We start from the raw sequence: 18,842 nt of genomic DNA, 5'->3' as shown, positions 1-18,842 counted from the left end.
GGAGTTAGTACAGTTTAATTAAGTTTACCTACTCATAAAGTTATATTGTAATTTGTAACAATAAAAACATATGTTATATTTCATGTGGTTCTATTCAAGGGGTAAAGTAAAAAACTCAGTATTTTAACACCTATTAAGTGTACATACTACTTGTTTTCGCTACTACATTGAACTCGACTCCATTATACAATGTTGTTATTTATTTAATTTCTCAAAGTATGTATGGTCTTTATTTATACTATTCTCAGATGACCAAGGGCGCCCACAGGAAGGGGCAGGGGGACAACTCCCCCTCTAGTTCCTCCGCAAGTTAAAAAATGTATATCAAATAACCCAAATTTGTAAAATTATAGGCGGTCCCCCTCCCCTGAATTTTCACCTGTGGGCGCCCTTGCAGATGATATGTAAATGACATAAATGTGTTTATATTGATAGATTGTCACCAAATACAAGAACTGTATTCTGATGTTTCTCATATAATTTTTATAATAGACATTCATTCAGTCATAAAAAAATGCATAAACTATACTAGTGGCGTAATTACATGAGGTGATCTCCAAGATATATACCTACAACCCTATCGTTCTCTAGAAGAAAATAATAAATACGCCACTGAACTCTCTGTAGTCATTATTTATTTTTTGTATTAAATACTTTAAATAATATAAATAGTACAATTCAGTATTAAACACCATATCCGCATTAAAAATTCACTTTTATATGAATTTAAAGGATTAAATTACTTGACCTCATACTTGATCTCAAACTTAAATGGATCCCTCACTATATGTACCACTATGCTTTGATAGCGCGTTAGTCCAATTTCTAACAAGCCACCATTGGCTTTAATTGGGGACTCTACCCCCAAATCTCTTTTACTATTCCTTACCAATGTTATCCGTGGTATCTAGAGCGGTCTATGGATCTTTCCTTTTTTCTTCAGCCTCCTTGATTCACCGCAAAAACTCAACTCCCTCCTTGCTTCATGTCTTTGTTCTGTTGTTGGTGCTTTCCGCTTCACGTCCATAATGAGCATCATAGTTAAATGTTCCTGTCATTCCAATAAGCTGTCGTTAAATTGCCTGGAAGTTTCTTTTTAAAAATCTTTCCTCTTCCTATTTTCCTTTTTTCATACCTTTTTCGCGCTCTCCTTGATGTGGGAATATGCCCCTAAAACACTTCCTTTTTTTGTCCTCTATCTTTCCAAACTCACTTTCTTTAAGACAATTATTGTCTATCACCCTAATCTTCGTCTACAGCTTTACAACACGCCCTTCTCTACCCACCTTTAGGTTTCTGAAATATCTCACCTGACTACCTATGTTACAACACTAGTTTGTTGGAAAAATGAAAAAACGTTTAATATGTTTCAAAGTGCATAAACATATAAGGGCTTTATCAAAGTTAGATATTAAACAGTAAAATTGCATTATGTAAAACAATATTATTATTTTCAAATGCAGTCCAGATTATTAGCATTTAAATATAGTGGACTTAGACCCTTATTACAAAAATTAATAATTTTCTTGTAATGGGACTAATTTTTGTTTAACATGAATCGATGCGTCTAAGTAGAGTGATAACGAATCTGTAATAATCACGATGTTGATAAAATGGTGACTTAGGCCCTTTTTGCACGAAGCGATTTAAGTCATAACCTTCTTTACGATCATGCTTTCCAATGCTCTCCCATTTAAGTGTCCTTGGGTAGGCTTCCTCCCTTGGGCCTTGATCCCTTTGTTTTTTAAATGTCCGTTGTTCTTTTTTACTAATGATGGCTTTCACATTTAATTGTTTTTCTTGTTACGTGTAATAATTATACTTTACGCTTCGTTTTATTTCAAGTTTCTTCTCTTCGGTTTATATAATTTATCATAATAATTGTCGTGCTGTAATATTTTTTCTTTAAGAGTATATTATTAGAGTGATACTTAAATGAAAATTAATGTGTCCGTTCGTTCACAACAGCCAAGCTTAAAAATTAACTAAAATTAAACAATATTAAAATTGAAAGCTAAATTATATATCAATGTAAATAAACTCTATTATAGGTATTTTAACTGAAGAATGGAATTTGGAATTTGGAAATTAAGTCTATGAAATAATATTATTGCAACAAATAATTGTGTTAAAGTTTATTTTAAATAAAATCTCAAACAAAATAGACAATGTATGTTTTACTTGTTATAGCTTAACATAAGTGGGGGGTCGTATATTTAAAGTTTTATATTTGTGAAACAATAAAAAGTATACTGATATGCCCAACGTTATGATTAAAAACATGCACAAAATCCATTTCTTAAAGGACGACATCTTTTTGTAAAACGCCTTTAACAAAAAAAACAAAAAAAGGGATCATTAAGATTGCCATTTTCCAACGTATAAAGTAAGGCTAATATAAGATGTGGATGTGATTTTACGTATGTACCAATTATATTTAATTATAATGTTAACCGCAAACACTATTAATCACCTAACATGCAGTACCTATACAATTATTTTAAACCTTAATACCAACATAGAAGTGAAATTAGAAATGTGTACTGCGGCAAATCATAAAGTTTTGAAGTTTCCTTTTATAAATTGTTAATTTAGTTACTTTGAAATTATCTCCCAAAGCATGTACTATTAATGGTAATAATATAAAATATTGGTCATTTGAATAAGCCAAACACTACTTGCGCCTAACTCGTCAGTTTCACTTTTAACGATATAAATAGTTTTGCCTTTGAAAATAAGACCTATACCCGAGTGCATTATAATTATTTCCATAAGAAATCTTTTAACTTACCCAATTGCATAGGCTGAAGAGTTTAATAGATTTTTTTTTTTCATTGTACGATTCGACGTTAAGTGCCACGTAATCATTTGCCAAATTGTGTACAGTTCTTGATCGCAATTGAAGTACACTCATATTGTTGTCGTTTTTAGTGCAAGCGCAGGTATTTGAAAGAGAACGACCAACACTTATCAAATGACAAATGAAACATGAACAGTAGAATATTTTTCATAAACGTGTTGGTACACACCAAAAACCTAAGTGAATTTCGCGGAAAAAATGGTTTTCGAAAAGAAATACACCTGTTAAAATATGTACATTGTCATAAATCATAATATATTATTGTGCTAAATGTATATGCTATAATGTATGAACGTTTTTAATAATGCAAAACGTCATAAATTATTATACATCATACACGCCATACAAAATTAATAATATTATTAAGTTGATGAAATAAAAATATGATCGCTAAATAAAATTAATTAATACTAGCCTAGTTAATAATTTATAATTATCAATTGACAATTATTAATCCACATTTTATTTTAAATTAATAAACATTTTACATGCATAAATGTACTGTCGCTATTTAATGTGTAATTTCTACATACACGAGTGTATTAACACGAAAGAATTTCTGAAAATGTAAGTTTTGACTGTTTGTTATTAGTCAATTAAATATCATAAGTAGGTACCAAGAGAGAGAAGTACCATATTACACTCCAATAATACGTATAGATATTATCAATTAATAAAATGATAATGCTTTATTCCTTTTTAAGTTTTAATTGTGTTTTAGCCGTTTGCTACAAGTTTAACTATATATTGAAAATATAAAAGTAAGTGTAATAACACTGAGATTACAGTGTTTCCACTCACGTCCCCCCAAGTCACTACCAACTATATGACTAATGAGCTTTAAAGACGTCTCATGTCGACTGTCAATGCGGATCCTACCTTTAACGATTTGTTGTTAATCTAATTATGTATAATTTCTATATTTTAAGTTATTTTAATTTTATACTAATTTTATCTGTTATCTCAATAATTGTTGTATGTTCAAAAGGGTCTAGTCGGCAGCCTGTATAAATTAATAGATAAATATATTAAAGGATTCGCTTTTTGATGTGCTTGCTAATTTTTTACACAAAACTAAGATTCCTGTTAGTATCCAAAGAAGGACTCCTTTCGTGGAGTCCTTCTAGAGTGTCGCCATAGTAACCCACCAATCTTTAAATGGAAAGTCCACCTAGTTATTGATAACGTACTACCAGTGAAAACAATCTGAATCTTATTATTTCATAGGTAGAATTGAAAAAGGACAAAGGCCCCCTGGATTGGAACCCACTGGATACCACCAGGACTCATTCATTGTCTATTTATACAAATAGTAGGGCTTAAATAGACAAAAATACCAATATTATTTCATAGGACACATAGGATGGATTAGTTATGGAAGTTATAGTAACGATCATGAATTATGTCACTGATTCAACATTTAGCAGACACGGATTTTTTTGCAATTTTTGACTCCCCGTGCAACTAAGGTTGGAATATCATAGGAATATATAAGTGGAGCCCTAACTTAACCTAAATTTTAATCGATTTCATAGAGAATCTTTACATTCCCAATTTAGACAAGCAGCAAACAGTCATTGCCCATTAGAAATATGGGACAATGGGTGTATTAGCTGTATAATTCTATGTAGCTACATAATTCAGTGTTGAGAAAAATTGTTATCCAGACAAAATGTTCAAATAACGAATAAAAAATAAAACAATTATTCGATTACAACTATTTAAAAATATAAATTATTTATTTATTCAAAAGCGTCGAACATTTTCTATATTCGAACCTATTAAATTATTGTCTCATATTTTATTCGATAATTTTCCTCTTTAAAACAAGTTTTAAGTTTTTAAATTTTGTCCTACTTTTTTGGAACTTCTCTAAATAGTAACTTGATGCTAAGTTGTGATAGGTTTCTTTGTCTGTAAATAACTTGAATAGCTAGACTGATTTACCTGATCAGCAACTCTATCTGTAGTTGTGTCGAATTTGTACTTTGAGGAAGGGGGGCTTAAAGACAGAGAAGTTTTATACTTCACCCTATTAAGAATGGGTAAATTTTCCATCTTTCAAATTGTACTTGATATAACTTCGTGAAAAATGGTCTAATCGAGTGAATATGCTTATTATCATTAGGCATGCAAGATTGAAACAATAATCTCCAAATTTCAATCCCATTCTACCCTAGGAGTGGTAAATTTTTCGGGTTATGCTATGTTTGAACTAAAAATAGGTCTAATAGATACTTTTACCTTAGTATATAATAAAAAATATAAATAATATTATGATAAGACATTTTTCTAAATTAAGAATAAGGAAACCCGACTTAAGACTGGCAACTTCTTTCTGACCGATTTACCCAGAAGGTACTTTATAAGGTTAAAAGTAGAAACTGCGCACTCCGTATTCTAAAAGAAATTTTTCCTAATAGGAAATCAATTTTGAAAAAAAATTGAAGTACGTAATGATGAATTATTTAATACATAATGCATTGGTACATATTATTCTCGGAGTTTAGTTAAATACATTTAAATATTGTACTTAATTCACGAAAACAAAATGTCGGACACATCAGTCGTGGCCTAGGTTTCCCTTCTGATTATTACAACATCTACGATTGGTACAGTTGTAATTTAACGATCGTCCTTAGGTTGGCTGCACTGTTGATCATGATACCGCATGTTGATAACAAAAGACAATGCCGAATTTTCTCAATTCAAAATACACATAGTCATCGTTGGTCGTATATGAATTAGAATACAGCCTCATAGTAGTTTTGATTTTTTAAGTAAAATAATTTTCTTTAGTTTTTACGTTTTCTAATTTTTGTTTGTGTTTTACAATTATGTCTGGTGGTTACGATAGAGCGATCACGGTGTTTTCACCTGATGGCCATCTTCTGCAAGTTGAATATGCACAGGAAGCGGTAAGAAAAGGATGCACGGCTATTGGTGTAATGGGTAAAGACTGTGTCGTACTCGGAGTAGAGAAAAAGTCGATTGCTATGCTTCAAGAAGAGCGCACCGTCCGTAAGATATGTCCCCTGGATTCCCATATTGTGATGGCGTTTGCTGGTCTGACGGCAGATGCTCGTGTCATCATTAACCGTGCACAGATGGAATGTCAGTCTCAGTACCTTACACTGGGAGAAACCGTAACTACCGAATATATCACTCGGTTCGTCGCCTCAATTAAACAAAAATACACCCAAAGTAATGGACGTCGTCCATTTGGTATATCGTGCTTAATTGCGGGTTTTGACAACGATGGTACTCCACATCTTTTTCAGTCGGAACCGTCTGGTATTTATTACGAGTGGAAAGCAAATGCCACTGGACGCAATTCCAAGTTGGTCAAAGAGTTTTTACAGGTAATAAAAGGTAAACATGTTTCATGATAGTAACATTATTTATTGTCATTTTTTTTGTTTTTATCTTAGGATAATTATAACGATGAAGCTGTCAGTACAGAACAAGGTACTATCAAATTAGCAGTTCGAGCGTTATTAGAAGTGGTCCAATCTGGTCAAAAGAACATTGAACTGGTTGTATTAAAAAACAACGAGAAGATGAGAATGCTAGACCCAGCTTCTCTTGAAGCAATGGTCAACGTTATAGAAGCAGAAAAAGAAGCTTTGGAAAAAGAGAAAAATAAACAAAAAGACAAACAATAAATTTATTTAATTACAATATTTGGTTTTTTTATAGGAATATATATATTTTTTCTTTTGTATGTATCTACAATTATTAATTATATTAATAACACTGGTTTTATTAATATAATAACAAAAATTGAAAAGCTAATTGGATATTTTTGAGTAAAATCATTTGACCTTATAAACATTCTATTGTTAACTATGAACTCAATATTAATATGTTTCGAAATAATCAGTATTAACAAGTACTAAACAAAATTGACTTTGTTTTAATGTTACAAATTGACATAAAACCAGTCAGAGCTTTTAATAATTGTACATAATTAATACATAGACTATTTAACTGTAATATTCCAATTATACAGTTAAATCTGAATAATCCATAAAATATTTGAAGATAGATATTTGTATATGTGACCCCATCAGTCTGTTTTGCATGTATATTTTAATAAAATTATATGGAAAACTGCTTAATAAGGAATAATAAGGAATATGCTTAATATAAGGAATGTGAAAAGAAGTTTGGTGTAACCTCTCAAAATAAGGTGTTTTCACATTGACTATTTGTGATGAGATTAGATTTACTAATAATACTTAACTTATCTCCAAGTACACGAGAGTTGGAATTTAAATATCTTTGAAATCACTAGTCGGTAACTGAAATCTCAGTTCTACACTAACGGGCCTTTATACCAACATTTATTAAAGCAATTGTTCACTAAAATTTAACATTAGGGGATGGAAAGCGGGCGGTTTTTGGTTAATATAGGCAATTTTTAAGATAAAAGTGATTTTAATAAATTTTGACCTTGTCAATTTATTTTTAGGATTTGTACAAGCTTCAAGTCATAATTTTTAACGTATACAATTTTTTCTACGAGTAAAAGCCACTTTGTTCCTACAAGAAACCATTTTAGACCTAAGAGCCTGACAAAATTACTCCTACTTAGAATATAAAAATATGTATTCGACCTGTTCTCTAGGTTATCTTGAAAACCAATTTTTGAATAACTGTTACGCATATAAAAAACAATAGTAGGAATACTAAAAATTTTAGAAATATAAATAGGATTAAAACACACTTTTAATTGAAATATAAAAAATGTATTCCCACAATAACCTAGAACAGAGTGCAATACATTTTTTACAATTGAAATCGGACCATCTTAGGTAGGCGTAATTTTGTTAGACTTTTAAGAGTAAAAAGTTTATAAAACCGTCTGCTTTTAATCCCCACATATACCTGGTGATTCTTTTAACGCCCTACACTAGTTTACAGTTTTTCTTTTTGGAACATTTTTGTTTATGCAATATTACAATATTAGACAATATTCAATTTTTTATCTTTTTTTAGTATTTTCTAGGGCTTTATCAACTTTTGAAATTTAAATGGTAACGTTTATATTTAATTTAATTTTTAAATTAAGAATAATTTACTGAAAAAAATGACTGGTCAATAACCAGTTTTGCATAATTATTTTTCAAGTTATTTAGGTTTAAAATTTAAGACTGGAGGTGGAGTGCGGTTAAGAAACGCGCGCAGATATCTGTCCAAAATTTAAAACTATAATAATAATAAACTTATTTATTTAAAACTGGTTATCGACCAGTCAACATTTTCAGAAAATTATTCTTAATTTAAAAAGATAATAAAATATATTTGTTACCATTTAAGTTTCAAAAGTCGATAATGCTCTAGAAAATACTAAAAAAGATAAAAAATTGAATATTGTTTAATATTGTAATATAGCATAAACTAAAATGTTCCAAAAAGAAAAACTGAAAATTTTATTTTTTTGAGAGTAAACTAGAGTATGGCGTTAAAAGAATCACCCGGTATATTAACACAGGAAAGGGGGATTTATATTAAAATTTAATTTTTCTTTTCAACTTTTGTAATGCATACAGGTAGTATTTTTGTTTAAACACATAAATTAATTCTTTATAACATTTATAAGGTATCGATTGTGGTACAATTTAAAAATTATTCTTCATTTCTGTGTGAAAAATTTCAATTTTTTAATGATTTTTACAACATTGAAAACGAAAATTTATTAAACAGGTACTTTGTTTGATCTATTAAGTATTTAAAATCTTTTTCCGTTTTTAAAACTATTATTGGATAACGTGTTTCAGAAGACAGTTAAAATTAGAACAAGTGTTTTTTGACCAAAAATAAGCAGGTGCAGAGGCCCTTAATTTAATGAGTACTCTGTACATGTTATGTTTAAGTTAATTTATAATTCTCAACAAAACATCTTAGGATTTCACGGGTATAATTTTTCAACTTTTATCACAAGATGACTAACTATAGTATTTGGTATGAAAAGATTTAACTAGTTAATAAAATAAATACAAAATAATTGTTTTAGGGTAGAATAACCACAAATAAAAATTCAAAGGAATAAGGTTAAAAAATTCTGTTTTTAAATAATTAAAAAAACCTCTAATTTAATTAAATTTATTATAATTTATACCTAATACATATTGTTGTATAATAATATTGTACAATAAAAAATTTATGTATAAACTTAGTGTATTATTTACAATCAATTTATGTATGTTAATACATATGATATTTTAAATAAACTGCGCGAGAGGAGAAATTCGTATTGGTGATAGAAGTGAAAGAGGTTAATATAATATGTTATGAATAATATGTATGTATCGCAATATTGTTTACAATTTATATTGTACACATATTTAAACAGAATAAATATTCAACAAAATTGTTGTCGTATTATTATTCTTTAATAAAAAAATGATATAAATTGATAGAATAACAAATTAATATGAAATAATAGCTTTAAAATTATATTCTTGTATAAAAAAAATCACACACACTTATGACAGTAATTTAAATAATTATTTAAAACATACAATATATACAGTTTTGTATACATGGTCCGAGCATGTAAGAAAAAACTCCCAGTAGATTTTATTTGATTCACTGTTTTTTTTATTTTGCAATCAGTACTATTATACTTTGTAATAAAACTATAAAAGTACTACTGAAAGTTTATTAAAAACAAGTCGGTTTGAAAAAATAAAAACTAAATTATGGAAGGATTAGATATTTTATGATATGTGTCTAAAAGTAATTTTCGACATAGGTTTACAAAGATGTCTTATTGAAATAAGTTTAATTTTAGTTTTAAAGTTTAATTGGTGAACATTACGGTTATTATGGCACTAAGTTGACATTGGTTCGACCAAAGCTTGAAATTTAAACCGGAAGAATTTAAAATGAAGATTGAAGTCAAAAGTCGTCAATGCTATAAAAATTTATCTACAGGGCTGAAATGCTAGAGAGAAAGTAAACAGAGGTAGAAAATAGCATTAGTTACAAAAATAAATAACTGGCAAGATGCCAAGTGTCTTGAAAAAAAAAAGTAATTCCAATTCATACTTTAACGATTTAAAATGCAGGTAATAAAAAATACAGGAAAATTAGGTGTTGTAAATTATACCTATCATTAAATTGTCAAAATATTTTTATAATAAACTGTACATTTTTATCCTTATATATTAAGATACTTATAAAAAGAAATATCCATAATAAACCAATAATAACAAATGAGATTATCTACATAATATGAAAGGTTTGGAATTTATTTGATCAAATATTGCAGCATTTATCTGACAAGAAACATAGTTGCTAATTTGTCACATCATGCTGAGACAGTAAATTGTACTGCGATAAACACCAATTCCAAATTTAGCCAAAGTAATTTATAATGAGCGCATGCGTCAAACGATGAACAGCAGCAAGATGTTTCAATTTAGCTACATTGGGTTAACTCATTCAAAATTTGTATTGAACATGTTTAAATCTTCAAAAGAAGCTGCAGCAGCGCTCTGATCGAGCATCTGCATCATCATATCAGATAGTTCTTGAGGATGACCACCGTGAGGATGTGGTGGAACATTATTTGCAACAGCTGTAGCGCCAGTTGCTCCGGCTTGCCACCCCCACATTCCTATAAAAAAAAATTGAATATTTAATCACATAATCAAATCCAAATTTTATTTTTAAAATATACCAGGAGATGCAGTAACTGGCGAGGAGTTATGATAGGTCGTTTGTCGCGCACCAGCACCTAACTGAGTGTAAGTTGGACCTGATGGTGAACGGGACGGACTCATTTCTTGGTTGTATTGGTAACCTTCAGTGACCGGCTAAAATAAAAAATGTGATTAAACAAGTATTCAATAAACTATTTTGCAGGAAAAATTGTCAATTCATTTATTTTTTGTTTACACTATTATTTTAAGGAAAAAACCATAATTTTTGAGATGGAAATTATTTTTCAAAAATCTGTTTTTAACTTTCTTCTGGATTATGACCCCATATATAGTGCGACATCAATTTCAATAAACTCTTATTTTTATTTAAATAAATAATATTCACATTAAAAAAAAAACCAACACAGTGGGGTTGAGGCATATTGGGACAGGGGAAGTCACAGGTTATAAAGTTTTAATCCTGGCCAGGTTCCTTAACATTTTTTTAATCAGGACCGAGTTGTTCCTGGTTTCTTAAAGAAATGTTTAATCTGAGCCGGGTTGGTCCAGGTTTTAATAACATAATTTTAGCCTGGGCTTAGTTGGTGCAAGTTACAAAATAATACTTTACGGGACAGTCCGGTTCGAATAATTAGTATTTTTTTAAATTTTATGGTCCAGTCCCATTTTGTTAGGACTGCACAGACCTCTACTACCTATAATATAATTTTCAGATTTTATATCCTAAAAACTATGCTTGAAAAAAAAATAATAAAAAAAGTTGTCCATCCCTTCTAGAAAAAAAGGTTTGTTATATTTTTTTTGGTATACCAATGTTTATTTATAATATTCCATATAAATTTAGAAATAATTCAACTATATCTATAAAAAATTGAGTACAGTAATTTGAAGTTGTAAAATATGTAAATTTTGTGGGTGTTTTCACTGACTTAAATAGAAGATGTGAACTTTTTAAATTTTTGGCAAAAAAAAAAAAATACATTTTAGGTACAATTTCTGATCTAAAGAGTTGGCACATCAAGAAATCAGTTCAGCGGCTTCAAAGATATCATGGGCCCAGGCAAAAATAAAAATACATCATTGTAATATAACTTTTTTAAGTTACATTTTCGAAAATATACTATTTTGAAGTTTTCCAAACAGATGAGTAATTTGCACAAATTTTTAAATATATTGATATAAATTAATTCAACAATATGATAGTTATAGAAAAGTCAAGAAAACAATACAATTTACATAGTATAAATAGAAATCTTCTACTCAGAATATAATACACTATGGCCGTGTCGCAAAATTGTTTTAGTTCATAACTAGCGTAAAATTGAAATATAATCATACCTGACGCAGTGTCCATGCTGTTTGTGCAGGCGTTGGGCTTGATTTTGTTATACGGTTGATCAAAGGCGACTGTACTTGATTTTGTGTTCCCTGGTTGGGAGAATGATAGCTTATTGGCGAAGCATTGGTTTCGTAGGTGTTGAAAACATTTTGGGCACTATTCGGTCGTTGTGCTGTGTTGTTTGCTAGAATAACAACCACGATACATTTCACATTATAATCATTTATATTTTAATAATTGTTATATGATAATGACATACGAATCATATGTTGATTAGGTGTTGCAGCAGTAGCGATCATTGCGTGTGCTTGATATGGAGGTGCGGCAACGTGGTCTCGCCTTTGAACTGAATAGTCCAGACCAGGTGCTTGCTGCTGGTACACGGGTTCAGTGGACGGATTGTTTATATTTACTCCACTTTCAGATGGCGAATGCATCGATGATCTAATTATTTATTTAATTAATTAGTTAACAATGCATAGAAACAAATAATCTACTATATTTAATAGGTACTTACTTAGCTGTAGAATTTGTACACACAATATATTCTATGTCATCGGTGTATGGATTTAAGAAAGCAAAAGCTGATGTCCGTAACCATATCCAATCATGATTTTTTCCTCGAATACGATACATTACAGACATGACTTGTCCTTTCATTTTTAGAACTAAAACAAAACAAATATTAAGCTAAGGTAAGTGAACAATTCAATGGTCTATAAGTATACCTTGTTCAAAACTGTCTTTCATGTGTGTTTGATCTTCAGGATGAAAGAATTCGTAACACGTTTTACTTAAAAGGTCTTGTGGTTTATAGCCGAGTATATGGGTTACCCGTTGGTCAACAAACGTAAATTTACCGTCCATAGAATGTCGTGATATGAACTCTGATAACATATCAAAATTAATTTTTATAAAATTAGCAAATAGTGTTTATAATAACCAAGTTAAATTATATTTACCGGCATTGCTGTTTGAACCAGCTAAATCTGTTGTATTTGGAGTGGAAGTAACCTGCAATCGGCCAATTGCCACTAAACAACAGTGAGTGCCATCTTCTTCAACAGCTCGTTCGATTTGTACACCTGTGTAGAAAAAAAACATTTTTTTATTGAAATAGAAGCGAAACGACAATAATGATGGTATTTATTATTTGAATGGTAAGTGTCATCGTAGTGATTAGACGACAGATCGACAGCATACCAGATAATGGATGATCAAACTGACCGGTCGGAGGCCAGTTTTTAATATAGCCAGTGCAGTGAATAACAGCAAATTCATTGCCGTCACGTGTTGGCCCTAAAGTATTGCGTTGTTTAAGTCTCTGGTGCAGGTTGTGTCCAGAAATATTAGCCATCATACCACCACTATTACCGATTTTCATTCGACAAATAAAACCTCGGCGAGAACCCATGCAAAGTCTCATTGAAGCTGTAAAAAAATTTATCTGTTAATATGTTTTTTTTTATTACATTTAAGTTATAACAATTAAAATGGTACTATTTAAGATAGAAAATAACATTGAGGAGGTTGGCAGGAAAGGGGAAGAAGAAATTATGGAAAGATAAAGAAAATGTTTTAATAAAAATGTTATCTTCTACAAAAACATTAGTATTTATACTGTTAAAATATATAATTGTACTGGACTTACACTGGTGGCCCTCTTTTTTTACGGTTCCTGTTTTCAAGTCTAGTATGCGACCTGAATTCTGTGGCTCTTGGGTGGACAATTGTTCCCGGACTTTTTCAACGTCTTCTGGGTGCAAATGGTCGAACATACTAGTTCCGAGCCAGTCGTTCTACAATATAACACATAGAATTCATGTTCAAAGCTTTCTATTTTCCAATCAAACACCTTCTCCTCTAGGTGCTCTTTATAGTTACCTGAGAATAGTTTAACACTGGTGCGACCGAATCGGACACGTATATGACTCTGCCGGTATCACAGGTGACGACAAAAAGGAATCCGTCAGCAGCTTCCAGAATGAGATGTTTAAGCTCTTGATCCGTCAGGAAGCTGGGCTTGTACGTGCCGTCATTGTTCGTGTTGCCTGTGCCTAAAAGTTGAATGACAGACTTTAGAGACAATTACAAAATAAAAGCCAAAATAACACATCGTTCTCAAACAAGAAACCACATTATAGCGTTTTTTAACATTAAAAAAAAGAGGAAGGTTTAATTAAAAAATATTCGACAGTTTAAAGACAGGTCAAAAACCATTTTCGACCAAGGAACTCAATGTTAATTTGAAGATGTTCTAAAGGAGAGCTCAATCAGAACTTTATTTGGTCAGAGTAAGACCAAGGTAAAGTGGAGTAGGGAAAGTCTAAAACCTTTTGGGTTCACACTCTTACAATTTAGTTTTGATGAGCCCCCCCTTGGCCTCTGGACTCTGGGTCTTACCAGATTAATTTTTTTTTTTTACATTAGCACTTCTAGAATGGATTCTCGAACATCCCAAGTCGTTGGACTTTTCGGAGGGCCTATACGGAGTTGAGTGGTTTTAAGGTAATTTATTTTTGCACAGTTTGTAAAATAATATAGGTACTTTTTGTTATTGGCTGGCCAGGTCACCCACTCCTTTGTCGTGTGCGTAAATCGACAAATGGACTACATGCGCTTAATAAAAATATATATTATGCACACGAGCGCTATAATAAAATGTTAAATAAAAAAGTGTATAGGTTAGCTACACGCGTCGACCGCTTTGCTGACCGAAGCCTAAAGGTTTAAAAAAAATACAAATTATGGTTTATTTGGTCTCCGGAAACTCGGACCGGTACACGTTAAGTGCATGATTTACGACGTCAAGGGAAATAATTATATTATCGTTTCCAGTCAAAATTGGAAAATATTGCTCGGCCGTCGCGGATAGTTATTTAAGGGAGGGCGTCACATTACTTTTTGTGTAAAACATATCTCAGAAAATGCAAGTATTCGAGGAACTAAACATTTGTAGCGTAGTACCTACATTTGTACAAAATTAAAGAGTACAAAGATACCAGACAACAAGACTAGGTATATAAAATGTTGACACGACCTATTTTAGATTAACTGTTTAGTAAATTATAACTTAGGAAAAACTGATTTCTCGCAATAGGTAAACTACTAATCATTACGATCGAACCGGAGCCGGTAGACAGTCTGCTACTAATCAGTTAAATCAGTTTTTTTTTTATCAGGCAAACACTGTACATAGAAGGGCATTGCCAAGTAGTTACAATAAACGTTTTTACGACCGCGTTTATGGCACTTGGCGACCGTTTCGCTCCCTCGGTACACGCGTTACTCAATACTACTCGTACTTATTACCTTTAGTTGTACACTCATGTTATATGTATACAGTATATACATATTATATACCGTCAAATAATATTATACATGTATTTTGTTTTCTTTTCTACGGTTTCTTTGGTACTAGTAAAATATAATATATAATAATATAACGGAGACTCGCCTCTCGTCGGATACAAAAAAAAAAAAAAAAAAATACAACTATAACCGATTGTATTCAAATGGTACGGCCAAGAAACAGTGAGAATGAGTATTGTCGCATTATAGGTGGCCTGCGTTCACTTGGAAGTTGGAACCCGGTCAAAGCCAGGCAGTTATTATATATATATATTATTATTATGTTGGAAATAATGTTTATAATAATGTTTAATATTCACCGGGCCAAGCGCTGTGCGTCTGTCAGCCGACGGCAAAGTCCCATTGTTTATTGTCACGTCCATTGTCAATTTCCTGTTTCACCCTTCGGTTTTGACGTACTTACTTTTTATTTTATTATCACATCACGCACGACGTACGAATGCCAAAAGAATTATTTTTCTTTTTAAATTATTACACAGTGTCGATAATTTTTAATATTTTGGTCACAAAAACAAAACGTCCAAACGCGAATGAACTATCTGTGACAGATGATTCCTCTGGCGTACAGCTACCGGCTTCCCCCTTTCTTGTGAAAAGTCAAAATATTGTATTGTATTTTATTTATATGGTTAACACTAGCAGTTAGAGTTGGTGGCTATTTGGCCGTTATCTATGAGTTGGTATGATATGAACGATAGTGATCAACCGAATTGATGGCCTGTATACATTTTGCTTAAAAGACGATACAATTACATTAAATGCATTAGCCCGGAGCGGGCATTTCCGAGGGGTAAAGCAAGGGAAATGACAAGGACCTTTGATAGAAAAAACATAGCAGATATTATCGGAAGGAAGCACTTTACGAATAAATACCCACGAGTAGAACATCCGGAAAATAAGAAAAAAAGACTAAATTAAATAATTGAACCCGAGGTGGCCGTCTCGCTCGATTCTTGTAGAGCATCTGATACCGGACGCGATAGAGCACACGCAACACTGTAAGAGCAAAGGAAATAAATGAAAAGGGAACACGCATCCTGCAATAGGGTGTTCTTCTTATCCGAGATGAATTCTCGCCAGTTCTTTTGCCAGTTCTCACGCGCCTTCTCTTCCCTGTAGACATCTATTGCTGCCGTTAGGAAACGCAACAACCCAACGTTTGTTGTTATATGATACTTATATACAGTTTTACTTCCTATCGTCGGAAACAGAATGTCCACGTCATATTGTTTATTTAAAATTTATCTTGCATATCAAAGGGCACAGCTTAATACAGATTATAAAATTAACAAGTTTCACGAGTACACTAAGTTATAATAATTTATACAGTAATGATGCGGAAAGCGAAAAGGGACCCCATTGTCGGCAAAGTTGATTTCAAGAAAAACGCCAAAATATCGATTAAGGTCAGCAAGTAAATAGAAACACAAACCATATTTGACCGTTTTTACGTTAATAAGATCAAAATTAAAGAGTCATGACATAAATGACTTTATGTATTTTACATATAAAGCATACAAATAGAAGCAAACGACTTTGAATACTATTCAGGTTTAATTTAACTTAGGAAAAGTAAAGAACAGTACACGATTTTCAATCTATTGGGATTTATACAATCTCTATAAGTACGAATCAAGAGACTTAATGCTTGATGCATTTTTTAGAGGTATTAGTTGTATGTGAATAAAAAACATAAAAGATGAAAGAAAATATTTTTTTTATTTCACTGAGAATCTTGCTAATAGAAAAACTGTTTATTGCACTAATAATAATTTTAATTCTGCGAGCAATATATCGATTTGGAATTTCACACTATAAATGTTAACTTCTAGATTAAAATACATTTTTGACGAGGAAAAATATTTAAACTGTAAGAGAAACCTTCTCTCGCTCGGCCTGTTTTCTCGTTAAGTAAAACCTCCTATGATTTATGTAAACAGATGCGACAATGACAAACGTAGGTCTATATAATAACATAACATACACACCCAAAATAGTAACAACGGTTTTCTGCAGCAAATATGTTAATTTCTGTTATAGGCCTCAGGAGTTCAGGAAATAATAAAAAAAAGATTTCTAACTGTATACGCTGTAGTTTCTTTTATTTATATTTTCAACCGATGGCGAAGTGAAGAATTCGCAGGAAAGACATTTTCGGTTCTTTTACTAGACAATGCATTAAACGGTCCGTGATCGGAATTAAAAATATATTTTATACAAACAACTCATTCAATAATCACGATGCCATTCCTTTCAGAGATCAAGGCCAGTCCAGTGCCAACCCACCGTATTTGGTATTCAAATGAAGAAAATTGTATAGTACCTATTTGTCTCGAACGCCGAGCCGGGTTTCTGGTCTATGAACTAATACGTAATAAGTACATAACATTATGTTCACATTAAGAAACAAAAAATTAAAATTACCCCGATTTTTTTAAATATAAATTTCCCGTTTTTTTTTGACGGTGTGTTTGTGAGCACCTTCTAAAGGGCAATAGTTGGAGAGATATCTCTCCCCTCAATTGATTTAAAGTTTAAAAAAGTGGCTAAAGTAAAACTGTATGAAATATTAAATATTTAATAAAACATTTTACTTTTAAAAACAATATTTTATATATATTGTATCGATTTATGTAAGGTAGTCGTAAAAAAAAAGAGAAAATGTAAATAATGATTTGTTTAATGCAGAAGTAAATGTAAAACACAAGTATTTATTTTTATTATACTGCCAAATTTATTAATGATAAATAGTGCCCAAAAAATGTTGTCGAACCGGCAAAAGCGACACCAATTTATTAACGATTAACTGCTCGTTAATAAAATATGTGTATACAATTTGACTTACTCAACATGAAAATTAGAATTAATTAATACATTATTTTTATTACTAATTAAAGTTAGATACTATTGTATTGGATAAGAAATATCTTATTTTTTGCTCTTCACAAATTTTAGAATTTAGTATCTGGATTATTTTTAAACGTTTATAATGTCAATAATAAATGTTTCGTCGGTTAAATGATGTTTATGATATATGGATAACGCGTAAAAACCTTTAACCTTTGATATTAATTTTGATATGATTTAATTAAACGATAAACAAAATACATACCTCTAAGACTTTTCATATGGTTTACAGCCATCCGGAGTATGGTGAGCTTGTCCGGTTTTCGGGCTAGCGATTGGCATGCTGGCACCATGTCGGATAGTTCGGTGATGTACGCTGTCATCTTGTTCCGCCGCCGCCTTTCAATTTCACAATGATTCTCCCTACAGTAAATTCGCATGGAAAAAAAAAATCGCAAGATATACATAAATCGCCAAAAAAGTAGACACTTAAAACTACAATAGTGAAACACGCCTAGGAACATATGCGCAACAAAAGATACTATTTATTTAACACTTATGATAGTACAATTTCTAAATCAATCTCGGACACCCAAACGGCTTCAAATAGATATTTCAAACCGTGATCTGTAATTAAATGCTTACTAAATACCAATGAGATCGTATAGAAGGTTGTAATCAGATAAATAAAAGTCTTCTAGGTACCAATTTCAATTTTTGGTCTATGCGGGGTAGACTGAATTATGTATAT

General features: G+C 31.2%; 2 protein-coding genes and 1 long non-coding RNA gene across 8 annotated transcripts in view; 1 reads left to right on the top strand and 2 right to left on the bottom strand.

The window, feature by feature from the left end:
• Positions 1–2,120: 2,120 nt before the first annotated feature.
• LOC126835869 (uncharacterized) lies at positions 2,121–3,408 on the bottom strand. Its single transcript, XR_007685253.1, has 3 exons — positions 3,394–3,408; positions 2,792–3,081; positions 2,121–2,328 (listed from the first exon to the last, which is right to left on the bottom strand). It is a non-coding gene; the product is annotated as an uncharacterized LOC126835869 (long non-coding RNA).
• A 2,148-nt stretch (positions 3,409–5,556) lies between these two features.
• LOC126835847 (proteasome subunit alpha type-7-1-like) lies at positions 5,557–6,655 on the top strand. The gene is made up of 2 exons (XM_050568696.1): positions 5,557–6,222; positions 6,292–6,655. The coding sequence occupies exons 1-2, from the start codon at positions 5,698–5,700 to the stop codon at positions 6,523–6,525; spliced, it is 759 nt and encodes a 252-aa protein (XP_050424653.1). The 5' UTR covers positions 5,557–5,697; the 3' UTR covers positions 6,526–6,655.
• A 3,105-nt stretch (positions 6,656–9,760) lies between these two features.
• The window catches only part of LOC126835846 (aryl hydrocarbon receptor nuclear translocator homolog), a 29,802-nt gene continuing 20,720 nt past the window's right edge, over positions 9,761–18,842 (bottom strand). For 2 of the 6 annotated variants that reach the window (XM_050568695.1, XM_050568691.1), the window contains 11 exons: positions 18,357–18,514; positions 13,757–13,929; positions 13,524–13,671; positions 13,076–13,303; positions 12,835–12,957; positions 12,601–12,759; positions 12,390–12,540; positions 12,132–12,316; positions 11,872–12,056; positions 10,551–10,686; positions 9,761–10,487 (listed from right to left, as the gene is read on the bottom strand). In XM_050568695.1, the coding sequence (XP_050424652.1) occupies positions 10,309–10,487; positions 10,551–10,686; positions 11,872–12,056; positions 12,132–12,316; positions 12,390–12,540; positions 12,601–12,759; positions 12,835–12,957; positions 13,076–13,303; positions 13,524–13,671; positions 13,757–13,929; positions 18,357–18,514 (1,825 nt within the window). In that variant the 3' untranslated portion in view covers positions 9,761–10,308. Of the gene's footprint in view, positions 10,488–10,550; positions 10,687–11,871; positions 12,057–12,131; positions 12,317–12,389; positions 12,541–12,600; positions 12,760–12,834; positions 12,958–13,075; positions 13,304–13,523; positions 13,672–13,756; positions 13,930–18,356; positions 18,519–18,842 lie in introns of all 6 variants that reach the window. The other 4 variants (XM_050568694.1, XM_050568690.1, XM_050568693.1 and 1 more) reach the window with 3 other exon arrangements.

The sequence above is a fragment of the Adelges cooleyi genome, unplaced genomic scaffold (assembly GCF_023614345.1).
Source record: "Adelges cooleyi isolate 19-005CV unplaced genomic scaffold, UGA_ACOO_1.1 ACOO_flye_CR_arks_rails_tigmint_CR_PRNA_23, whole genome shotgun sequence".
NCBI lineage: Eukaryota > Metazoa > Arthropoda > Insecta > Hemiptera > Adelgidae > Adelges > Adelges cooleyi.
The sequence above is the reverse complement of the archived record's forward strand: the minus strand, read 5'-3'. Positions and strand labels throughout refer to the sequence as shown.